Source organism: Cetorhinus maximus, chromosome 5 (genome assembly GCF_964194155.1).
Source record: "Cetorhinus maximus chromosome 5, sCetMax3.hap1.1, whole genome shotgun sequence".
NCBI lineage: Eukaryota > Metazoa > Chordata > Chondrichthyes > Lamniformes > Cetorhinidae > Cetorhinus > Cetorhinus maximus.
Window position 1 is genome coordinate 123,130,915 of NC_135883.1, and position 26,310 is coordinate 123,157,224.

General features: G+C 43.0%; 1 protein-coding gene across 3 annotated transcripts; it reads left to right on the forward strand.

The window, feature by feature from the left end:
* Positions 1-371: 371 nt before the first annotated feature.
* On the forward strand, positions 372-26,310 carry akirin2 (akirin 2). 3 transcript variants are annotated; one of them, XM_078542428.1, is made up of 5 exons: positions 372-902; positions 5,885-6,028; positions 21,730-21,882; positions 23,686-23,757; positions 24,876-26,310. In XM_078542428.1, the coding sequence occupies exons 1-5, from the start codon at positions 728-730 to the stop codon at positions 24,884-24,886; spliced, it is 555 nt and encodes a 184-aa protein (XP_078398554.1). In that variant the 5' UTR covers positions 372-727; the 3' UTR covers positions 24,887-26,310. The 3 variants fall into 3 exon arrangements, 2 of the variants coding, with proteins under 2 accessions (XP_078398554.1, XP_078398552.1); XR_013576641.1 differs by lacking the exon at positions 23,686-23,757 and adding an exon at positions 23,822-23,908 and having other exon boundaries at positions 393-902; XM_078542426.1 differs by having other exon boundaries at positions 393-902; positions 23,686-23,908.

The window sequence follows — 26,310 nt, forward strand, 5'->3', positions numbered from 1 at the left end:
TGCAATTTAATTTGATCCAGAGAGGGGGATAGGAAGGAAAACACAATTTCTTAACATTTCTCCAGCGCATAATGAACAGAAATATTCGAGACCACTTCCTTATTTTTTTTTTAAAGACACTTGTGGGATTTCCTAGTGAACTAGAAGTGATCTCATTGATCGGCAGACAGAGCTTGTTACTGCTTGAATTTACCAATGGGGGATTTAAATGCAACAGCTGGGAGGCTCTCTGGGTTGTGCACGCTGGGTTTTGTAGTTTTCCTCCTCATCTCCGGGCGGCTGAGCGGCAGGGAAAGGGACTACAACTCCCAGCGGGCGGCGCGGCCCGGGTGGGCGGGGCGGCGCCTGCGCGCTGCGGCGCGTCGCGGGCCAGAGCGAGGCTGGCGTTGTTTATTGTGGCCGGGGCCGCCATCACGGTGCAAGGCCGGAGACAGGGGGAGACTGAGACCAGGGTGGGGAGTGATAATCCATTGCCATCCGCTCCGCTGCTGGCCGACAGAAACTCGGTTGGTGCCGCACGATTGCCGCGGCGAGTGGCGCTATTATCCCGGGTGGATATTGGAGCGGACAGATTATCGCTTTCCGGCCGAGGGTTAAAATACAGCCGGCTTTTTTTTGTAGTGACGACGGAGCCGCCAGCCCGAGAGTCGCCGAGAAGAGAAGCCGCGGGATCTCTACAGCCGCTCCTCCTTCATTCCATATAACTCCCGGTCCAGACCGAGACACCATGGCCTGCGGAGCCACTCTCAAAAGGACTATCGATTTCGACCCTCTGCTCAGCCCCTCGTCCCAATCCCCGAAGAGGAGGCGCTGCACCCCGCTCAGCTCGGCCGCTTCCCCGCAGAAATACCTGAAAATGGAGCCGTCTCCCTTCCGGGAGGTCACCCCCCGCCTCACCACAGGTCAGTTAGTGCCGGGCGGAGGGGGGAAGGAGAGGCCGGCAGCTCGGTTCTGTCTCACTGACTGGCAGGGCGGCGCCTGAGCTCGCCCAGAGCCCCGGGTTAAGGTTGGGCGTGTGTCCCATAACTCAGCTCCCATTTATAGCCACATCTCCCCACCCCCTCTACCCTTCTTTCCTTACCCTTCCCCCTCCTCCACCCCTCCTTCCTGCCCTTGCCCCCCCTCCCTTCCTTGCCCCCCCCCTTCCTTTGCCCCCCCTTCGTTGCCCCCCCTGCCCTCACCGCCCCCCCCCTCCCTTGCCCTTCCCCCCCCTCCCTTGCCCTTCCCCCCCCTCCCTTGCCCTCCCCCCCCCCTCCCTTGCCCTCCCCCCCCCTCCCTTGCCCTCCCCCCCCCCTCCCTTGCCCTCCCCCCCCCCTCCCTTGCCCTTCCCCCTCCCTTGCCCTTCCCCCCCCCTCGCCCTTCCCCCCCCCTTCCCCCCCCCTCCCTTCCCCCCCCCCCCTTGCCCTTCCCCCCCCCTCCCTTGCCCTTCCCCCCCCCTCCCTTGCCCTTCCCCCCCCCTCCCTTGCCCTTCCCCCCCCCTCCCTTGCCCTTCCCCCCCCCTCCCTTGCCCTTCCCCCCCCCTCCCTTGCCCTTCCCCCCCCCTCCCTTGCCCTTCCCCCCCCCTCCCTTGCCCTTCCCCCCCCCTCCCTTGCTCTTCCCCCCCCCTCCCTTGCTCTTCCCCCCCCCTCCCTTGCTCTTCCCCCCCCCTCCCTTGCTCTTCCCCCCCCCTCCCTTGCTCTTCCCCCCCCTCCCTTGCTCTTCCCCCCCCTCCCTTGCTCTTCCCCCCCCCTCCCTTGCTCTTCCCCCCCCTCCCTTGCTCTTCCCCCCTCCCTTGCTCTTCCCCCCCCCTTGCTCTTCCCCCCCCCCTTGCTCTTCCCCCCCCCCTTGCTCTTCCCCCCCCCTCCCTTGCTCTTCCCCCCCCCTCCCTTGCTCTTCCCCCCCCCCCTTGCTCTTCCCCCCCCCCTTGCTCTTCCCCCCCCCTCCCTTGCTCTTCCCCCCCCCTCCCTTGCTCTTCCCCCCCCCTCCCTTGCTCTTCCCCCCCCCTCCCTTGCTCTTCCCCCCCCCTCCCTTGCTCTTCCCCCCCCCTCCCTTGCTCTTCCCCCCCCCTCCCTTGCTCTTCCCCCCCCTCCCTTGCTCTTCCCCCCCCCTCCCTTGCTCTTCCCCCCCCCTCCCTTGCTCTTCCCCCCCCCTCCCTTGCTCTTCCCCCCCCCTCCCTTGCTCTTCCCCCCCCCTCCCTTGCTCTTCCCCCCCCCTCCCTTGCTCTTCCCCCCCCCTCCCTCGCTCTTCCCCCCCCCTCCCTCGCTCTTCCCCCCCTCCCTCGCTCTTCCCCCCCCCTCCCTCGCTCTTCCCCCCCCCTCCCTCGCTCTTCCCCCCCCCTCCCTCGCTCTTCCCCCCCCTCCCTCGCTCTTCCCCCCCCCCTCCCTCGCTCTTTCCCCCCCTCCTCCCTCGCTCTTTCCCCCCCTCCTCCCTCGCTCTTTCCCCCCCCCTTTCCTCGCCCTTCCCCCCCCTTTCCTCGCCCTTCCCCTCACCCCCACCCCTCTTTCCTCGCCTTTCCCCTCCCCCCCACCCCTCTTTCCTCGCTCTTCCCCTCCTCCACCTTCCTCTCCTCCTCCCCTCCTCCTCCTCCACCTTCCTCTCCTCCCCTCCCCTCCTCCCCCCTCCTCCACCCTCCTCCCCTCCCCTCTCTCCTCCCTTCCCCCACCCCTCCCTCTCAAATCAATCATTGTCCACCCCTTTCTAACCCCCACTTCTTCTCCCCACCCCAGACTGAAGTGTGGTCCTGTATTGATGTCAGTGCAGTGGGATGTGAGTTTTTGTCAACAAACAGGGGAGTGCAGTTGTTGGGTGGTTTTAAATAATCTGATTTACATCAATTGATCTATGTCTGAGATTAGAGGAGGGACAACTGCTTTTTCAGAGGGAGATGAACTGACAAGATCTTTGACAGCCTATGAGTAAATGTCACCATTTGACCTGGAGTCTGCTGTGAAAACGCTTTGAGCCTGTTCTTGTTGATGTGAAATTTTTTCCCTGCCTAAATTTACCATTTAAAATGAGTTTTGCCTAACTTTGAGACTCTTTAACCCTGAAGGGGAATTATGCCTCAAATTTGTGTGGCCTGCTTTCAGAATGTTTGCTTTGTTTGAGGGTGTATTCTACAAATGTTGAGTAGGATACAGATTATCTAATTATTTGCTATGTATAACCGAATCCATATTGTACAAGATCAAGACTTGTTACTTTCCAAAAGTGGAAATGTGCTAGATTTGTCAGAATCCACAGATACGACTACATTCTGTATTGATTTTATTGTGGTAAAGCTTGAGTGAGCCATATTCTGGTGCAGCATGTTTTCTTTTCTGTAACTTTGTTAAACTGTTACAGTTGAAATCCTTATGTGAAACTTGTTTGTGCATTTTGATTGATTTCTGTTAGAACCAAATTTACAGATCAACAGTTTTAATAGCCATTTTAATTCATTTGTTGCTCGGTATAGACAAGGGCATGAGGTAACTGCAAAAATGTTTTTGCACTTGAGGTTTGACTATGTACACTAGACAGTATGTGTCTCCTTCCTGGTTAGACCTGAGATTGCCAGGAAGATTCTCTGCAATGGTGGAAGTGAATCTTTGTTCTGTAGTCATTGTATACATTTCTAAATCTGCAGCAAGTTGAGTTATAAAGTGAGATGTTGGTTTTGGAAAAAAATGAAATGTTTCTTGATTTGTTATCTTGTGTTGTCATTGAGCATTCTTGGCTTAGATATAGGTTAGATGTATCCTCTCTAATCCGCTCCTGTGTGCGCCTCAGGCTCAGAAGTAGCCCCATTTCTATTGCGTCGAATTGAAGATGTTTATTTTATAAACTAGTCAATGTGATCTCCCAATTAAATGTTTAAGATCCTCCTGCATTAAGAGGAGGAACTAGATTGTGACTGCCCATAGATTCTCATTGCTTTGAGCTGAGCTGGTGTTAAGTCTAGGCCGCAAGTGAAAGGTTAACAGACTATAGCACCCCATTTTTTTAATATATTTATTCGTTCATGGGATGTGGTTGTCGATGGTATAACACATTTTGAAACATGTTAAAAGTATTTTTTACAGCAACTTGTCTGATAATTTTGCAATTCACCGACAGTGCTTGCATTACAGGAAGCTGCCAGTGACAACTACGTCATTTTAAAATGCTATTCCTCTTCATTTTTGGGAATGTGTTGGAACTGACATTTTTCATCTGCCTGTACTTAAATGTCTAGGTTATTTCTAATTGGGCTCCAACTAGTCCCAGGAGATCTTGTTTTTAACACTTTTTTTTAACTCTGACACTTAATTTACACCTGGTTTACCAATAGTGTGCCTTTCTCCATGGATGAGCTGCCGATGTCAGCTTAACTTTGAGAAGGTTTTGTGTGGAGGAGAAATACTGCTTGAAGGCACAGCAGAGCAAAACAAAGTAAACCATTGGTTATTTATTCTTCTATGTCTGATAGATAACTTACCCTGTGAGTGGATTGGTCATGGTCCTAGCTGGGGAAGGGATAAAATGTGATATGAAGGGAAGGTGTTTAATAAGAAACCATTTGGTTTGCATATCTTACCTTGCATTACATTTGGACTACAAGTTTTAAATATTGCTAATGTTATACACATGGGATGTCAACTTATTTCATCTTTGTACAGTCTTACTTTTAATATGTGGCCTGTTTACATTTTCTATTGCTCTGACATTGAATAGTTGGTGGAATTCAATTCTGCGCACCTTTTTAAAATTTCCTAAATGCCTGTTAAATTGTTATCTATTCCATTGCACAAGGCAGTGCCATTAGACTAAGGCTGTCTTTCAGAATTATGTCCAAGTGGCCGATCTTAAGCAGTGAGTTCCGGTAGAGAGCATGGGCAGATCCTCATTCATGTTCACAGAAATGCACTTTGCAGTGGATGTACTGGCTAGTGATCAGGAACAAGAGCCCTGAGTATTTTATTTTTCTTCACTCCCTAGTCTCACGGTGCTAACATAAGGGACGCCTTCCAAATCTAAATCCATTCTCTGCTGAATAAAGCATCAACTCTTGATTTTGGCAGAATGGTTTGAAAAACTTCTATGTAGCCTTCAATTCTGTCTTAAAGCTAGATGTCTCAACAATGTTTTTTTCCCCAGAATCACTAGACTGTTAACTAAAATTAGTATTTTAAGTATTGTCTGTATTTGTAATGCACCCTATTTCTAAGGCATTGGTACACTAAAGTACCGACTAGAGCAGAGCTCTTTTGAAATATAGATTGTTGTCTGCAAAGGTGTTATGATTGCATTCACGTCCCAGCCCATCAATGTAAAACCTGATCATAGACGTCTGATATCTCCATTGCACCAGATGTTTTCATTAAAACAGCTTTTGAGTTCAGTACATTTGACTTTTTATATTGCAAAATTTGCAGAAAAATCACTGGTTGCTGCAGGTGCCAGACAAACCAAACAAATTTGATCCATGTCTCTTATTTAATATAATACTTTGTATAAGGAAAAAGATGCATATGACTGTGATTTACATATCAGTTGCATTCAGCCACAGCAGGAAGGAGATAGCTCTTGGTGGGACAAGTTTGCCAACTTGAATATGATTGCAAAGGCATCAGGGCATTGGCATTGTGTTGATTGTACCAATTACTGTACAGCCATCACACTCCATCTCCCTTGTAAGATTCTTCCATCCTTTTTATCTTAATTTTATTTTGAATCATTGTTTTTAGAAACTGGGAAATTTGATCTTTTTCAACAAGACAAACTATGTATATTGTCTGATTTTTGTACTTACATTAAACGGTACAAATAAAATTTCTGAATGTGATGCTGCCACACAAATGTTTTTGGAGCAGATTAGCTGAACCTTTTATAAATGCACACATTACAGATTTTAAAGTGGTTTTTTGTTTTCCTTTTTTTTCAGAACAAATTCTGTACAACATAAAACAGGAGTACAAACGCATTCAGAAAAGGAGGCATTTAGAAAGTTTCCTGCATCAGACGGAGGGAAGTTGTTCAAGTGATACACAATCTCATATTCCAATTTTAAATGGACCAGCTTTGCAAGGTATGTGTGGATATCTAGATTCCTTGCTAACAGTTGTCTGTAAAATCTGTTGTGATCTTCATGCTTCAGCATCAACTGAAACATTTTTGGAATGATTCCTGGATTTAACCAGGGAGGTCAGGATGCAAGTCACTGTCCATCATTGACCAATTCACAAATGGACATCGTGAAGCTTGACATTGCACAACATTATCCTATGAATGGGTTCCCTTTGTGCAAAAATTGTGTGCTGATAGTCGTTTGGCAGTACAGAACTTGAGTATTGCTGAAAAGAGAGATATGTCAAAGCTTTTTGTCTTGCACTCATCAGGACATTTCGCAAGAATACCAGTATAAGGGGCAAACGGCAATGTGAGTGTCTGCTGATTGGTTGGCAAATGGACTCTGGTGGAGGCATCGCCATGGAGGATGCACCAGTGATGGTGACTAACAGTTAACTGCCACGCATTGTTTGAAATTTAAACTAGGCAGCTTGACCCTGGTTGGTCAAGGCATCACCCTGAGGAATGAGTCAATGAATGGCTGCCACTTATTTTATTTAGTGGAAATGGGTGCAATGTGTGTACATGTTCTTTCTGTCTGCAAAGAACTGTGTATTAATATATGTAGCTTCCAATACATGCAAATGCACCACACTGTGATAGGCAGAACATCCTTCTGGCTTGACGGCAGCATCTTGTTAATGGCGAATACTACTCGTGTTGCCACTGCATGGTAGCAGCATGAAACAGCTAGCTTCACCTGTTGCTGAAATTTTTTGAACGGGCCTAAGGCCGTCACTTTCAATCCTGAAAAGTGCTGTGTCTACCTCACATTACCCTAGAAGGGCAAGCTATCTCAAAAATTTGAGCAACAGGTGAAGCTGGCTGTTTCCTGCTGCTACTGTGCAGTGTCAACAGGAGTGGTATTAAGCAAAAAAGACCTTCTACCTATCACACTGAGTAATGTGGTATATGAATTTCAGTGCCAGTGTGATGCTAGGCCTATAGGCCGTATGTCCCAAAGACTGACGGATCATATCGGGTTTCAAATAAAGGATAAATCTATGTGTATAGACAGCTGCTATATTAGTTCAGGAGAACTTCAAAGACTAAACAAACCATTCTTTTCAAACGGATTCAAAATTACAATATTCCAATGATTTAGGATATTGTGTGTGCAACACAATGTAGACCAATAATGTAGTGTAAGCAGATATTGATGATTGAGGGAAGAGTAGCTGTTCTGATCTTTTATAAGGCAGGGAGTGGTCAGCGAGGGGGAGAGCATTAATTAAATGAGCAGGTAGGTGATTGGTTGGTTAGATTTACATTTTCCTTTCTCAGTGGGACAGTAGTTTAAACTAGGACCAGGGAGATACAAGTACTGTATTAAGTTTATAGTTTTAATTAGCTAAACTACTTAATATAACTCCAAACATTCATTTGAGTGATATTTCTAAACTTGACACTCTAATTAGTAACATAAACACACAGGGCAGGTGATGTGTTGCAGCTGTAGCATGAGATGTGGCCACCAGTATGATCCACAGCAACCACATCTGCTGTAAGTATCTGCAGCCCAGTGAACTTTGCCTCCGAGTTGATGAGCTGACATCCGAGCTTTGGACATGCATTGCATCACGGAGGGTGAAAGTTGGGTGCTTTGTTCCAGGAGGCAGTCACACCCCTTGGGTTAAGTACTTACGATTTGGTCCATGGTCAGGGATAGAAAGGTGTAACCATGAGTGATGCAGGTATGAAGATCCAGAATGTAGCATTGGTGGAGCCTCAGCCTTTCCACACTTGTCCAACAGTACAAGGTTTTTGCAGCCTGTGTGGACAAGAGCAAGGACTGTGGGAAAGATGAGCAAACTGATGACAGCATCATGGTGCAGGGACTATTCAAATCTGGGGAGTGGAAAGGAGTATAGTTGTAGCAGGGGACAGTATAGTTAGGGGAAATAGATATTATTCTCTGCAGCCAAGTGCATGAGTTCTAACGGCTGTGTCGCCTGCCCTATGCCAGGGTTAAGTACGTTTCCTCAAGGTTAGAAAGGAACTTGGAGTGGGAGGTATTTAGTAGTCATTCACGTAGGTACCAAGGAAATACTTAGGACTAAGAGAGAGCTTTTGTTAAAGGAGTATAAATAGCTAGGGGCTACATTAAAAAACAGAATCCAAAAGGTAGTAATCTCTAGACTATTCATTGAGCCATGACCAAATTGGCATAGGGGAAATAAGTTTAGAGAGTTGAATGTGTGGCTCAAAGGTTGATGCGGGAGAAATGGGTTTTGGTTCATGGGGCTCTGCCACCAGTACTGGAAAGAGAGCGGTTGAAATGGCCTTCACTTAAAGCTTGCTGGGAGCAGGTGTCCTGATGAAATCTAATAACTAGGGTTGTAGAGAGGGCTTAAAACTAAATAGTGGGGGAAGGTTTCATGTAAGGGGAGATTTAGAAAGTTAATGAGCAAGGACAAGGCAATAATGCAGGGAAGCAAAACTGGTAATAACCTGAGTAAGATGGGACGGAGCATAGAAACCGAGTGCACCAGCAAATGGGTTCTTGATAGTGAAATTGGTAAAAATACAGTAGGAAATGTTCATTGTTACAAATGCTACTTGCATTCAGATGAGATGCTTGAATTGATGGTGTAAATAGAAACAAGTGAATGGGCACTCAGTGCATACCTCTGCCATGCTGTTAACATTTATTACAATTATGCAATTCTTCCTGGAGGCTTTTCCCTGCCAAGTTAATGCTCTATAACTATAAATTTGATAAAATAAATAGTTTCATTAATAGCTTCCATCTCACTGAAGAGGCTTCAGGCCAATCCACATCCAGCAACCCGCTCTGAAAACTCTGCTCACATTTTGACAGCTGTAGAGTCAATTTGAATGACGATAAACAAGGAAAAAAGTCAATGGTAAAATTAATTTATAGCGCCCCTAACTGTAGCAACACTATAGGACAGAGTATAAATCGTGAAATAATGGGAGCTTGTAAGAAAGCTACTGCAATAATCATGAACAATTTTTAATCATCAAGATTGCCAATTTGATTCGTTCAAAGGTAGCCTGGAGGATGAATTCAGAGTATTCAGGACAGTTTCTTAGAACAATATCTTCTGGAACCTACCAGGGAACAGGCTATTCTGGACCTGGTAATATGTGATGGGACAGGATTAATTAATCTAATAGTAAAGGAGCCTCTAGGTGAAAGCAGTCATAACATGACAGAATTTCATATTCAGATTGAGGGTGAGAACCTTGAGTCTGAAACTTGTTAAATTTAAATAAGGCAACTATGAGGGTATGAAGCCAGCGTTTGCTACAGTGGACTAGAGAAGTAGGTTAAAAGGTAAGATGGTTGATGTGCTAAATTTGCAGATGACACAAAGATAGTTAGGAAAGTATGTTGAGAAGAGGACATAAGGTTCCAGGAAGATATAGGTAGGTTGAGTGAGTGGATAAAGATCTGGCAAGTGGGGTATAATGTGGGAAAAAGTGAAGTTCACTTTTTGACAGGAAGAATAAAGAAGCAAAGTATTACTTAAACAGAGAACAACTGCAGAATTCTGGGGTGTAGAGGGATCTCGGTGTTCTAGTACATGAGCCACAAAAAAGTTAGCATGCAGGTACAGCAAGTAATCAAGAAGGCTAATGGAATGCTATCCTTTATTACGAGAAGAATTGAACATATAAGTAAGGATGTTATGCTTCAGTTATACAGGGCATTGGTGAGACCATACTGTGTGCAGTTTTGGTCTCCTTATTTAAGGAAGGATGTAAGTGTGTTGGAGGTGGTTCAGAGGAGGTTTACTAGATTGATATCTGGTATGAGCAGGTTGGCTGAGGAAAGGTTAGGCAGACTAGGCATGTTTACACTGGAGTTTAGAGGGACGACTTGATTGAAGTATATAAACGAACCTGAATGGCCTTGACAAGGTGGACGTGGAAAGGATGGTTCCTCTTGTGGGTGAGTCCAAAACTAGTTTTAAAATTAGGGGTTGCCCTTTTAGGACAGATAAGGAGAAATTTTTTTGAGGGTTGTGCGATTTTAGAACTCTCTGCATCAGAAGGCGGTGGAGGGGGGTCATTGATTATTTTTTAAGGCGGAGGTAGATTGATTCCCTTGCTTAACAAGAGTCTGAGGTTACTGGGGGAGCTGTGTAGATGGGAATGTGGAATTCAAATCACAAGCAGTTCAATGATGATCTTATTGAATGGCAGAACAAGCTAGAGGGGTCGAATGGCATATTCCTGCTCTTATTTCTTGTGTTCTTATGTATGCCTGAATGAGTGCACCTCCACCAACACTCGGTTGATATCATCCTGGACGAAGCAACCTGCTTGATTGGCATCCCATCTCCAAACATTCCCTCCCTCCTGATTGGTGGTGGAGTGTGTACTATCTTCAAGAGGCACTGTAGGAACTCACCAAGGCTCCTTTAGACAGCACCTTCGAAATCCACGACCACTACCATCTAGGAGGACAAGGGCAGCAGACACATGGGAACAGCACTACCTGCAAGTTCTTCTCCAAGCTACTCTCCACCCTGAGTTGGAAATATATTGCCATTCCTTCACTGTTGCTAGTTCAAAATCCTGGAACTCTCTCCTCAAACCCCCCCCCCCCCCACACACACACACACACACAGCGCTGTGGACGTACCTACACCACGTGGACTGCAGCAGTTCAAGAAGGTAGCTCACCACCACCTTGAGGGCAATTAAGGATGAAGCAATAAATGGTGGCCTAGCCAGTGAATCCCACATCCCATGAATGAATGAATTTTTTTAAAAAGCAATGCAGATATTTAAGGAGATATTTCATAACTCTCAACAAAGATATATTTCTTGAGAAAAACTTGGAAGGATGAGGCACCCATGGCTAACTTAAGGATGGTATCAAATTGAAACAAACAGTGTACAATGCTGCAATGATCAGTGGTCGGCCAGAAAATTGGGTAAACTTCAGAAATCAGCAGAAGATGCCTAATATAAGGGTAAACTAGCAAGAAATATAAAAACAGACAGTAAGAGCTTCTGGAAAAATATCCAAAATGAAGGTTGCCAAAGTAAACTTTGGCCCCTTAGAAGTTGAGCTGGGGAATTAATGGGAAATGAAGAAATGGCAGAGGCGTTGAACAAATATTTTGCATCTGTCTTCACGATAAAAGACCTAAGGCATCTCACGAATAGAAAATCAAGGGGTGCAAGAGGAGGGAGGAACTTAAGATGGTCACTGTCGCAAGATGAAAAAGAACTAGGCAGCAAATGGGTGAAAGGTTGATAGCCTGTGTCCTAGGGTCTTTATCTCTGCAGTCTGCTTTTTTTAAGTGGATGCATTGGTTGTAATCTTCCAATGTTCCCTAGATTCTGGAATTTTAAAAATTCATTTACAGCATGTGGGCGTCACTGGCTAAGCCAGCATTTATTACTGATCTCTAATTGCCCTTCAGAAGGTGGTGGTGAGCTGCCTTCCAGTCCCTTTCAATCCCAGTGAATTGGAAAACCACATGTAAAGCCCTATTCAAGAAAGGAAGGAGACAAAGTAAGAATCTAGACCAGTTAACCTAACATCTGTCATTGGGAAAATGATGGAATCTATTAAGGAAGTAGTAACCATGGGAAATCAGTGCTGGGGCCTCAGCTATTTACGATCTATATTAATGACTTGGAGGAAGGTACCGAGTGTATTGGAGCCATAGTTACTGACGACACAAGGTTGGGGAAGCAAGTTGTGAGAAGGACACGTCTGTGAAGGAACAGGTTGAGAGTGGACAGAAAATTTGGCAGATTCAGTACGATGTGGATAAATGTGGGGTTGCCCACTTTGGAAGGGAGAATAGAAAAGCAGAATAGCATTTAAATGGAGAGATTGCAGAATGCTGTGGCATAGAGGGATCTGGGTGTCCTTGTACACGAAACGTACAAAGTTAGCACACAGGTGCAATAAATAATTAGGAAGGCAAATAGAACCATGGCTTTTATTGTAAGGGGGATGGAGCATAAAAATAGGGAAGTCATGGTACAGCTGGGCATTGGTGAGACCACACCTGGAGTCACCTTATTTAAGGAGGGATATACTTGCATAGGATGTAGTTTCGAGAAGGTTCACTAGGTTAATTTCTGTGACGAAGGGGCTGAGGAAAGTTTGAACTGGTTGTGCCCAAATCTATTGGAGTTTGGAAGAATGAGAGATGACCTTATTGAAACATACAAAATCCTGATACAAGATCTGGCCATGTTCCTGAAGGAATTATTAGGCACTTCGGGCAGGAGTGAGGTTTAATAGGATTAGAAGCAAATGTGGCACCTATACTTGGAAGTTACATATCTGACTCAAGCTACTATAGGCTTATTAGTCTAACATCAATACCATGCCTTCCTAATTATTTACTGCACCTGTATGCTAACTGTATGTTTCATGTACAAGGACACCCAGATCCCCCTATGCCACAGCGTTCTGCAATCTCTCCATTTAAATGCTATTCTGCTTTTCTATTCTCCCTTCCAAAGTGGGCATCCCCACATTTACCCACATCGTACTGAATCTGCCAAATTAATTAATGGAAACCATTTTAATGATCAGGCACTGCTCCAGTCTGTCCACTGATTGCACAACAGGTCTGCATGATTTAAGGTTTGGAAGGGATAGAGTGCTTGATGCATCTCTAAGGGTTTGAAATGTCATAGTAGAGCCCACTTGATTTCATCTGGATTTTGACATCTTTCATGTGAAAGACATAGTACTCTAATAGTTAATGTTTAAAATAGAAAACAACTTATGAAGTGGTGTGTGAAGTTATTGGCAGTGGGAAAGCCATTTGTTATCTGGAGTGGTGTAGGGGCCATTGCTTGAATGCCATTTCAATCACAGTATTGAACAAAAATAAATTTTTTTACTTCTGCAAAAAAACACTAATGCAAGATACGGTAAAATTAAATTTTGGAGACTGGCATGGAAATTATTGCACTTCAAAGGAATGAGGCACAGGTACATGATGAATGGAATTGAATTAAGAGAGACACAATGCTGTTAGATCCATCAGCTTGGGCAGATACAAGGCCAATGCTCATGATTTGGGAAGGAGGAAGGAGTCAAGGGTCTAGTGGGGAGGAAGAACGGGTCGGTGAGCTTTGAGTGTAGGTCTTTTTATTTTGCAGTTGCTAGAGTCTGTTTGTGAGAAATCCTGAACTCTTCAAACAGGCTGAGTCTACCTACGCATTTTTTTTTCTTGTCTAAAATAACTGATTTCCTGTGCTGACCCTTATAAATTAGAGGACATCACCATTTATAATTATGGGAGCATTATCTCATGTAACATAACAATCAGTAATACACCCTATATACGCCATGTAAAAGTCAGAGTTTTGAATCAGTGTTTTAGGCCAAAAGTCATGGGTTGATTTTTACATGGGTAATATTTCTGACAGGTTGACACAAGTGCTTGATTTGGGCCCAAGTGAAATCCAAGAAAGTTCATCACAATGGAATAAAGTAAAAAGCAACAATGCTAAAGAATTCATATTAATTATCTAAGTTATTTATTTTATAACATGACAAACTATATACATTTCATCCATATTGATTATCTAACATTTATTCATTTATTTACTGGCATTCATTTTCATTAGTATTTTACATTCACAATGAATAGACTCTTTAACATTATACATGGTTCTGAAATTTTTGGCCTTTGATCACTGAAAAATGAGGGCCAACTTTTCCATGAAGTATATGAACAATTAGTTTTAGACCAAAAATCATGGTCGGCTTTTAGATAAGTATATATGATATTAGAAATCTTAACTGCATGCACATCTTGTCTACAAAACCTTCCTACTTGTAACAGGTACTCGTGCATCCATTTCTATTATGGAACTGCTCATGTGGTGATCGCTTCAGCTTCACTTTTTTGTCTCCTTAGCCTGTATTGCAAAAAGTTTCTTCTATTGCCATCAATGTTTCTCTTCAACCAATATAAAATAATAATAAAATATAAATATCAAAATATAAAAAATAATAATATAAATATCAAAATAGTCCATAAAACGAAGGGAATCATGTATTACTTTAAAATGGAGACTCAACTATGGTTCAGTTATTCCTGCCTTCTAACCCCATTGCACCATAAAATATACTTGGTATAAAATAGCTAATCTTGTGGCAGTGTATATGGAATTTAAAATTTTATCTTGCAGTTTCTTTTTGCATCCTTTTGTTTTGGTTTCATGAGGAGGACATGGTGTCTGGCACAAATAAGCAAGATCATCCAGCAGTTCAGAAAGCAGCCTGTTTAAACAAAATATATTGGATGGGTTTCCATATGAGTTTGGGTAGTTTTATTTGGTTTAAATGTTACAAATTATATTAAGGGTGTTTTATAAATGGTACTTTTTTAGGGGTGTTAGCTTGCTGAGGAGCCCTGACCAGTCAGAAATCAGATTGTTTTTGTGTATGTGACAGTTGCTAGTTCCTGATTGATGTCGACAGGAATTAAAAATTTGAGCCATTTCTTGTGCTTGCTAGTTCAAGGTAATTTTTATTTGTCTGTATTTGAGCAAACCAGCAGTAGGGTGACCAACTCTCAGGGAACAAACTAAGGGATACTTTGGCATTGGGCATGGGGGTGTGAATCTGTGGGTGTGGGTGGCTGGGAGAGTACTGTGGGTGCTGCACATATGTGAAATCAGAAGAACGCAAATATGGGATAAATAGCATCCTGGATGCATACAACCTGGGACATGCACCTCCAAATACAGGGACGGTCCTGTAAAATCTGGGATGGTTAGTCACTTTGACAGTTTAACAGTAATTATCTGAGCCATTTAGCTGTGTAATGTCATTGCACACGGACTTCAAGGCCTCGCAATTTACTGATGGCTTGTGATGGAACCTGTCACTGTTTTCTTGAGTAGTGAACCAGACTCTTCTATTTTGCATTCTGCTGCCCTTCCCCCACCCCCCACCACCACCGGGTGACCTGACCTTTCAACTGAAGGCAGACTTTCCTGTCTCATTCAGCCTGGCCACCACCACCACTTCCTGAACTCTGAGATAACAGTCCCATCCTCATTCATAAAAATAAAAGAAATAGGAGCAGGCCATTCAGCTCTTCAAGCCCGCTCCGCCATTCAACGATGATCTTCTGTTTCAGCACAGTTTTCTGCACCATCCTTTGATGTTTTGAATATGTAGAGATCTATCGATTGCAGTCTTGAACATGTCTAATGACCGTGCCTCTGGAGCAAAGAATTCCAAAGATTCACCACCCCCTGAGTGAAGAAATTCCTCCTCTTCTCAGTCCTAAATGACCTACCCTTTATTCTGAAATGTGTCCCCTAGTTCTAGACACCCCAGCCAGGGGAAACATCCTCCCTGCAACTACCCTGTTGAGCCCTGTAAGAATTTTGTTTGAATGAGATCATGTCTCATTCTTCTAAACTCCAGAGAATAAAGGCCCAGTCTATTTAATTGTTCCTCATAGGACAATCTGTCCACCTAGGAATTAATTTAGTGAACCTTCATTGTATTCCCTGTATGATGAGTATACCTTTCCTTAGGTAAGGAGACCAAAACTACACACACCACTCAGGTGCGGTCTCATCAAGGATCCACATAATTGTAGTAAGACACCTTTACTCCTATACTCAAATGCTCTTTTAATAAAGGTCAACATGCTATTTGCCTTAACTGCTTGCTGTACCTGCATGTCAACTTTCAGGGATTCATGAACAAGGACACCCAAGTCCCTTTGAAGTTCAACACTTCCCAGCCTCTTACCATTTAAGAAATACTGTTTTTCCTACCAAAGTGGATAACCATCTGCCAAATTTTCTCCATTAGCTTAGTCTCTCCAAATCCCCTTGAAGCATCCTCCTCATACTTGCACCTAGTTTTGTCATCTGCAAACTTGGAAATATTACCTTTAATCCCCGGATCATTGATATTGATTGTGAATAGCTGGGGCCCAAGCACAGATCCTTAAAGAACCCCATTAGTCACAGCCTGTCAATCTGAAAATGACCCATTTATTCCTACTGTGGTTTCTGTCCGTTAATCAGTTCTCAATCCATGCCAGTGTATTTCTTCACCACCACCACCACCCCCGCCCCCCCCAATCCCATGTGCTATAGTTTTGTTTACTAACCTCTGTGGGGCTTTATCAAAAGCTTTCTGAAAATCTAAATACGTCATATCCACTGGTTCTCACTTGTCTATTCTGCTAGTTACATCCTCAAAAAAAACTCCCAACAGCTTTGTTAAGCATATTTCCATTTCATAAATCCATGTTGATTCTGCCCAAGCGTACCATTATTTTCTAAGTGTTGTGTTATCACAATCTTTATTATAGATTCTAGCATTTTCCCTACTACTGATATCAGGCTAACAGGTCTGTAGTTCACTCTGGAACTATTCTATAGAATTTTGAAATATGACCATCAAAGCATCTACTATCTCTAAAGCCACCTCTTTCAACATTCTGGTATGTAGGTCATCAAGTCCAGGTGATTTATCTACTTTTAAGTGCCATTAATTTCTCTAGTATTATTTTACTAAGATTAATATCTTGCTGTTCCTCTTTTACACTGGCTCCTTGATTCTACATTATTTCTGGGAGATTTTAAAACTTTTTCTCCGTGAAGACGTACAAAGTATTTGTTTAGTTTCTCTACCATATCCTTATTCCCCATTATAAATTCTCCTGACTCTGCTGATAATGGACCCACATTTGTTTTTGTTAACCTTTTCCTTTTTTACATACCTGAAGAAGCTTTTGTAGTCCACTTTTTGTTATTCACAATCTTAACTCTCATTCTATTTTCACTTTCTTAATCTTTTTTTTTGGGTCCTCCTTTGCAGAATTCTAAAAAGCTCCCAATTCTCAGGCTTACCTTCTTTGGCAACTTTATGCGCCTCTTCCTTTGACCTAATACAATCCTTGATTTCTTTCGTTAGTCACAGTTGGAACATGTGCTGGGTTTTAATGCATTAAAAGATTGTATTTTCATTGTAAACTATGTATTAGTTATTTAAATGTTAGCCATTGCCTGTCTACTGTCATACCTTTTGACGTTTCCCAATCAACCAAAGTCAATTTGCTGCTCATTCCTTCATAGTTTTCTTTGTTCAGATTTAAGACCCTAGTCTCTTGAGTTTGAAAGTGATTTAGTTCAATGTAAAATTCTATCATATTATGGTCACTCTTTCCTAGAGGCTCCTTTATGACATGATTAATAATTAGTCCTTTTTCATTGCACAATGCTAGGTCTAAAATAGCCCATTCCCCAGTTGGTTCTTCAACATACTGCTCTAGAAAACCACCTTACTTACATGCCAATAATTTGGCTCCATAATATTAGTACTAATTAGGTTTACCCAGTCTCAATGTAGAATTGAAATCCCCCATGATTACGATATTACCCTTGTTACATGCACCTCTAATTTCTTGATCTATGCTGTGATTTACCTTACCACTGCTGTTTGGTGGCCTATGAACAGCTCCTACCAATGTTTTCTGACCCTTGCAGTTTCTTAGTTCCACCCAAACTGAATCTTTATCTTGATCTTCAGAACTAAGATTCTCACTGATGCCCTCTTTAATTAACAGAGCCACTGCACCACCTTTTCCCGGCTTCCTGTCCTTCCTGAATGTTGCATACCCTTGGATATATTCGGGTTCCAGCTTTGGTTTCCTCGTAGCCACGCTTCTTTAATGGCTATCAGGTCATACATATGAATTTCTATTTGAGCTGACTATTCAAGTATATTATTGTGAATACTGCAGGCATTGAGATACAGAGTCCTTTAATTTGTTTTTTGTTTACTGTCTGTGTAACCTCCTGGCCTTGTCTTCTGGCGCTCTCGCTCTCGTAATCACTGTCCCCTCCCACCATACTCTGAATATCATTACCTTTATTGCTACCTTGATCCATTGCCTCTCATTTCCCTTTAATTTACTCAATCTTACCCTACATGATTTTCTCTCTCTCTTTCCCCCCCCCCACCTTATCTATTTTACAACTAGGGAAGTAGAGAGGGTTTTATGACTTGCAAGGACACCAGTCCTAGCATGGTTTGGTGAAGTCTGTCCCAATGATACAGCCCCCACTTTCTCCAGTACTGATGCTGGCGCCCCACAAACAGAACCCACTTTTTTTTTATTCATTCATGGAATGTGGGCTTTGCTGGCTGGGCCAGCATTTATTGCCCATCCCTAGTTGTCCTTGAGAAGGTGGTGGTGAGCTGCCTCCTTGAACCGCTACAATCCATGTGGTGTAGGTACACCCACAGTGCTGTTAGGAAGGGAATTCCAAGATTTTGACCCAGTGACAATGAAGGAACGGCGATATATTTCCAAGTCAGGATGGTGAGTAGTTTGGAGGGGAACTTCCAGGTGGTGGTGTTCCCATCTACTTGCTCCCCTTGTCCTTCTAGATGGTAGTGGTCATGGGTTTGGAAGGTGCTGTCTAAGGAGCCTTGGTGCAGTGCATCTTGTAGATGGTACACACTGCTGCTACTGTGCTTTGGTAGTGGAGGGAATGAATGTTTGTGGATGTGGTGCCAATCAAGCAGACTGATTTGTCCTGGATGGTTAAGCTTCTTGAGTGTTGTGGGAGCTGCACTCATCCGGGCAAGTGGGGAGTATTCCATCACACTCCTGACTTGTGCCTTGTAGATGGTGGATAGGCTTTGGGGAGTCAGGAGTTAAGTTACCGTCACAGGATTCCTAGCCTCTGACCTGCTCTTGTAGCCACAGTATTTATAAGGCTAGTCCAGTTCAGTTTCTGGTCAATGGTAACCCCCAGGATATTGATAATGGTGGATTCAGTGATGGTAATGCTATTGAACATCAAGGGGTTCTTGATGTTGATTGTTCTTGATTCTCTCTTTTTGGAGATGGTCACTGCCTGGCACTTGTGTGGCATGAATGTTACTTGCCACTTGTCAGGTCAAGCTATTGTCCAGGTCTTGCTGCATTTGGACATGGACTGCTTCAGTATCTGGGGACGTGTGAATGGTGCTGAACGTTGTGCAATCAGCAGCGATCATCCTCACTTCTGACCTTGTGATGGAAGGAAGGTCATTGATGAAGCAGCTGAAGATGGTTGGGCCTAGGATACTACCCTGAGGAACTCCTGCAATGATGTCCTGGAGCTCAGATGACTGAACTCCAACAACCACAACCATCTTCCTTTGTGCTAGGCATGACACCAACCAGTGGAGAGTTTTCCCCCTCATTCCCATTGACTCCAGTTTTGCTAGGGCTCCTTGATGCCACACATGGTCAAATGCGGCCTTGATGTCAAGGGTAGTCACTTTCACCTCGAGAGTTCATCTCTTTTGTCCATAGTTGGACCAAGGCTGTAATGAGTCCAGGAGCTGAGTGGCCCTGGCGGAACCCAAACCGGGCATCATTGAGCAGGTTATTGCTAAGCAAGTGCTGCATGATAGCACTGTTGATAGCCAGGTAGATGCCAGTGTTGTAGATGTACTGAAATAGCTTGGCTAGGGGTGCAGCAAGTTCTAGAGTACAGGTCTTCAGTAGGTCTTCTCCCACCCTAGTCCCTGAGCCACACATTCATATCTCTAATTTTCTTTACTCTATGCCAATTTGTACATGACTCAGGTAATAATTCAGAGGTGATTAACTTTTGAGGTTCTGCTTTTTAGTTTGGTACCTAGCTCATGCAAAGATACGAGTTAGGAGCAGGAGTAGGCCCCTTGGCCCCTCGAGCCTGCTCCATCATTCAGTAAGGTCATGGCTGGCCTGACTCTAACCTCAACCCCACATTCCTACCTACTCATGATAACCTTTCACCACCTTGTTAATTCAGAATCTGCCTTAAAAATGTTCAAAGACTCTGCTTCCACAGCCTTTATTTTGGAAGAGTTCTAAAGACTATAGACCCTCAGAAAAAATTCTCCCCATCTGTCTTAAATAAGTGACCCCTTATTTTTATCAGTGACCACTAGTTCTAGATTCTCCCACAAGAGGAAACGTTCTCTCCACATCCACCCTGTCAAGATCCCTCACGATCTTTAAAGGCTTCGATCAAGTCTACCCTTGCTCTTCTAAACTCCAGTGGATATAAGCCCCGTCTGTCCAACCTTTCCTCATAAGACAACCCGCGCATTCCTGGTATTAGCCTAGTAAACCTTCTCTGAACTGCTAACAGATTTACATCTTTTCTTAAATAAGGAGACCAGTACTGTACACAGTACTCCAGATGTGGTCTCACCAATGCCCTGTACAACTGAAGCATAACCTCCCTACTTTTGTAATTAATTCCCCTCACAACAAATGATAACATTCTATTATAGCTTTCCTAATTACTTGCTGTACCTGCATACTAGCCTTTTGTGATTCATGCACTAGGACCCCTCTGAATCTCAGCTCTGCAATCTCTCACCACCATTGGTACCTACCTGGCCCACAACAACTGGATCCTCCCCCTCCCACTGCGAGTTCCCCTCCAGTCCTGAGCAGCCATCCCAAACACTGACACCAGGCAGACAACATAGCCTTCTGTCAACTGCATAGAACATTATGTATCCCCCTGACTATACTGACCCCTACTACCACTACAACATTCCTTTTAACTCCCCCCATTTCAATGGCTTCCTGTACCATTGTGCCATGGTTGGCCTGCTCATCTGCACTGCAGCCCTTGCTGTTGTCCATGCAAGCTGAAAGAACCTTGAACTTGCTGCTCAATTGCAAGGGCACTGGCTCCTCCACTCCCACCTGCTTGACCCTCTTACCTGCCTGTCTCATAGTCACATCCTCCTGTCCCAGACTGCTGCCCAAATCGGAAGATGCTAACCTAAGAGGTGTGACTGCCTTCTAGAACAGTGTCCAGGTAACTTCCCCTGATGCATCGCAATACCTGCACCTCAGCTTCCAGTTCAATAATTCTGAGCTGAAGCTCCTGAAGACATAGATTATTGATGTGGTTGCCATGGATTGCAGTGGCATCCAGGAGCTCCCACATGCCGTAGCTGTGGCACATGACCTGTCCTGCCATCTTTACTGTTAATTAATTTTTCTTCTTTAATTTTTAGTCCTCTGTAAACTTGAAGTCTTCCAAAACTCTGGTGTCCATGTCTTAACTTGCACCAGGTCCTGTTCCTTATCACCCCTGTGCTTGCTGACCTGCATTGAGCCCTTCCATCCAAACTCCCAAAAGATGATGTACTGGATCCTGAAAATAAACATCTTGCTTTCAAAATTCTCATCCTTGTTTTCATTCCTCTCTATCCCTGTAATCTTCTCCAACCCACAACCCTCTTGAGGTATCCTTCTCTAATTCTGGTCTCCTGTGCATTCCCAATCATAATTGCTCCATAATTCCCCCCCTGACACCACTCCACCTTTTCTATCTCGCTTTCTTCCTTTAAGATACTTCTTAAAACCTACCAGCTATACAAATTTATTATCTTTAATGGGCCCCTCAAAACCTCCTTAATGCCCCTGCGTTGAGAGCTGTGCTTTCGGCTAATATATATAGTGTGCAAAATGGTAATCTCTAGTCAACAGGAGCAGTATAGAAAGATAATAGATGCAAAAAGGAATTCTGGGGAAAGGTTCCACCTGAAACGTTCAGTCTTTTTGATGCTGATTGACTTAATGTACATTTCCCAGCATTTTATCTTTGTTAAAAAGGTTGAAATTACAGGACTTGTATTTCTCTTTTTTTAAACCCCAGGTACTTCATCTGGATCATTGTCACCACAGTCGAAGAAAGACCAGCCACTGTTCACTTTGAGGCAAGTTGGGATCATCTGTGAACGCCTGATTAAAGAGCGAGAAGAGAAGATCCGTGAAGAATATGAAGAAATATTGGATTCAAAGCTGGCAGGTAAATTTGTACCTTCAGGTGGGGACTTGGCATTTTGTAGTGTGGAATCTCATGAGGCAGCACAATGGCAAGTACTGAATTAACCCACGAATGGAGTGCAGCAGTCTCTTACTGAGCTACATGATAGGAAAAGCAGAGCAGGCTTATTGGGATAATTATTTTGATTTAATGCAGACATTTACATTTGTGGTTGGAGCTATGGAATAAAAAGATCTCCACCGCAAACATAAAAAAGAAACTCATAGTGATCAATCTCTGCGTACAGTCAGTTTCACTTTTTTTTTCTGACCCAGATTTTAATAAGCAGTGCTTTTCCAGCTCATTTCCTTTGTGGGCAATATCCAACAAAGAAACATGCACTTTGAAATGTGAGTGCACTCCAAAAATGCTATGGTCAAACTTCCAAGACCAGCTCAGCCACTGAAGGCAAATCAGAAGTGTTTGAAAAATATTTTTAGTTGGATATGTAACAGAAATGTTGTGCCATTAAGTAGCAGTCTCTGCATCCTTTTGTGGACCGCAGTTTGAAACCTCTCATTCATTGCTTAGTGTTCAACCGAAAAGTAGAATTGCTGTAAGTATAAATGGTCTCTTATAGTTTTGGCTCCTAAGTGTGGACTCTATTGCATGGTTGATTTTACAGCACCAGCAGAAGTGCTCTGCCATGGCCCAAAAATTGGTAGCTAACATTGTGGGAGTCAAATATTTAAATAGAACTCCTCCAGTGTTAAACCTAGAGGTAATATTGGCTGTTCAATCCTTTTGCTAAAGTTAGAACTTGTCTTGGGCTTTGATAGCCTGTCATTGCAGCTATAAATGTATTGAGAATTGCCTTTGCCAAAGCTTTGTTTCCTTTTTAAATTGCATATATGCTGCCTCTTGCAGTTGGGTTGCACAAAAGTTTGAGTCCTCCCATCCAAGCTCCCCAAAGAAGTATTTGTGCTGCATCCTGAAAATAAGATTTTTTTTAGGTTCAAATGCAATCATTGAAATGTTTTTTGGTAATCATAATTGTTGCTTATTTTACTGATGTTCCCACAAAAACAACCGGTGGTTATTTGTACAGTTTGGGTGCCTTGGTCCCATAGTTGATCTACATTTGGAGATCCTGGTTTACTGCTTTTTGCAGACTATGGGGGTGTTGGTGTTATCCAGGGGTTTCTGCATCCAGGATGTGTTGGATGGTATGCATGGGAGAAAGGAAGGTGATTTGAGTTTCCTGGTTGGTGGCTTTTCATGGATGAGTGCAACATTTGGGAGCTCTGGATGGGGCAAGAGAAGTAGAAGTGCTCAGCAGTCCTAAGTACATGTTTAAGACCTTTTAGCAATCTGTTAATCTTGATTGTTGTGGTTTCCTGACTTGAACCTTGACTAGAAGGGATGAGGGAAGCATCCTGGAAGCAGGAGGCACTTGGAATGAAACAACCACGTTTTGCCAGTGGGTATTTTTGGATGTGGAAGATTTCCAATCGGTAGTGTATTCCAGTCCGTAGTATTCATTTCATTTATCTGTGACTCTGCTAGGGGCAGGATGGAGAGTTGGTTTGAATGCTGGGTGGAGATGGGGAAGAATTTGCCATATCTTGCTAGTGCATGCTCATTGTTAATTATGGACACAACTACCATGTAAAATTTGCAAGAGCTCCCTTTGTAGATTTAATTTTCTCACTTTGCTCAGAATGATTTAATTTTTATTTATCAAAATGGCCGTATCTAGTCTTTCATTCTAGCCTGGGTTAAAAGTTGTCTTTTTTTTAAAAAAAAAGATTTTAATGAAGTTGATTTGATCTGAATGTTTTTCAGAACAATATGATACTTTTGTGAAGTTCACGCACGACCAGATAATGCGAAGATATGGAGAGCAACCTGCGAGCTGTATGTATTTAGACCAATTGTTTTTCAAATGCTCTAATCCTCAAACTGTGTATCTCCATTTTAGGCTTGTGTGTGCCACATCCTTGACTGAGAGGACAAGATCTTCCAGTCTCGAATCAGCAGCAGCTAGTTGCCTTGAATGTGGCCTGAGGTGACTCGCCTTCTAATTTCTTTTCTTTTCCCAGAGGAAAAGTGCATGTCTCTGAAAAGCAAGGCTGAATCCACACTCTGCCATACTGTAGCATTGCATGCTTTTGTTTGCAATAATATGCCTCATCAACAGAAAACTGCTTTTGAAGTTATTGGGGAAAAAAAGAAAACCCAATTTTAAAATGTTTTAAGCTTTTCAGTGTTCAGAGATCATGTTCAGAGAAAATCTAATGCCATTTCTATGCAGTAGATTGGAGCTTCTAGTCTTGTGGAATTTGCTGCTTTATATTACAACAGGGTGGCGTGCAGTTTTTGAATATGTTTGAGTTTGTTGACACCCTGTCTGTGTATGATCAGTTTATATTGCGGAATTGCCAGTACTATCCCTTAGTTTCATTTACCCAGTGGGATGACATTGGCACTGGAAATGTGAGACAGCAAAACTGTTCAAAAATCATGATTGCAACTTGAATGAAATGCACATTGCCAGTTTATATGTGTATGTTGCACACCCAGGTGGTGTTGGCTCGTGGGCGATTGTTGGTTTGCATTTGTACTGTGCCTTCGCCACAGGGAGCCACCGTTTTGTCAGCTGTCGGCATCAGTGGCATCTCCTTTATTTTGCAACAGCTTGAAGTTCAGTTGTTTCGGCAGCTATGATGTAATTCAAAGGATATACAGTCAAATTTGTTCCAAATCTTGAGAGGAAGCTAAATAAGGTGACCTTACTTCTGATGGTGGCTGAAAAATTGTCATTTCTAATTTAAGTCCCAAAGAAAAGTCAGTGCCTTGTAGTGTATTCAATGTATTGTTCAATGGTAGTTGGAAAGTAAGCTCCAGTTGTTTACCTTTTCTGTACAAACAAGGAAAACTTTTGTCTTTGCAGCAAAATGGAAAGGTATATTAATTTGAAACTTTGCATTTTAGTCTAACCTGAAGTTAACATTTATTTTTCTTCTAATTCACAGATGTGTCTTGAATTGCCCCATGTTTCTGCGGAGTGCCCTTTTCCTTTTGAACACTGCAAGTTGGCTGTTTCTCTGAGACTTGTAGCAGTGCCATATTAACCACCTGTGAGCACAGGGTGTTTCCAGCTTGTCAGTGGCAACCACTTTTCTGCAGCATATGTTTATTGGAGTGCTCCCTGATGTGTCATCACCTAATTGGACCTTTGCTACCTGTACTTACATACCAGTGGCTCCCTGTTAAAAATTTTGCTGTATTGTTAAAATCTGAAAAGCTTTGTCCTTTAATTTTAATAACTTCAAAGGAGCAGTGCTGGTATTCCAGAATTTGCCCTTTGCATATAATTTCAGCATTGTATCTTAAATGTCAGATTTTTAGGAGAAGAATCAGTCCAGTATGGTTTTGGTAATGAGCCTTTTTTTTTTGCAAACTTTGGACTTCTAGCTACAAAGGCAGAAGAGGGGAACCATCAATCTACTTTTTTATTACTATTACCTGTGTAAGTGTTCTTAAATTTTCTCAAGCTGGATTTGGAGGCTTTTTGTTGCCTGGTTTTTAGAACCAATTCATATTGACAGAATACGGAGGTTCACTATCTGAACAAGGTGAAATGTGGCTTCCTTGTTTTAATGTGATTTAGTATTTTCATTTAAACTGATTAGTGAAGCATTATTCAATCTAGTCATAAATGTTCTGAAGAATCCAAACCATTGAACTTTGAGTTGCAGTAGCTTGATCTGTTTTCCTGACAGCCAACAGCGGAGTGCCTACATTTTGACCTTGTTTCCATTTTGGATATTTACCTATGTTAATAGTAGATATGTTAATCAGAATGTTGCTTTCCAAAAACTGGATGCTAGGATACAAATTTGACTTTTTTTTTTAAACCTGAGATTCTTAATTTCTAATAAGCTTATTACTGTGGTGATTCAAGTGAATTTTGAAAATTACTTGCAAAAAAAAAACTAGGTCTGGTTAACCATTAAACTACAGATGTCCAAGAAAACTGATAGTGAATATGCTTCCAAGAGAGCAGCCATGAAGGTGCAGTGACTGCAGGCCTGTGATTAAAATAGCTGGAGGGCAAAGGTTTGCAAAGGCTCATTGTGCACTACAACACTTCTGCAGGCAAAAAGTCAGTTTGAATGTTGAATTATGAGATTAATTATCCCGACTGTAGGGTATGAGATATTGCCTGCATGTAGCTGTGGTCTTGCCTGTTAAATGAAAGGCTCAGAAGGGAGTTTTTTTTTTTGAAGGGGAGAAAGAGGGGTTTGGAAGGGGTAACTGAAGCTTCATAGTAATTTTTTGAGAAATAGTAAATTTTATTTATTCTAGCAGTCTTTCAAAGTTTATTTCTGCATTTTGATGTACCATTATTTTACTGTTCTTTGTAGTGTAATGGAATTTAGTTGACAATAAAAAAAAAAGTTTACA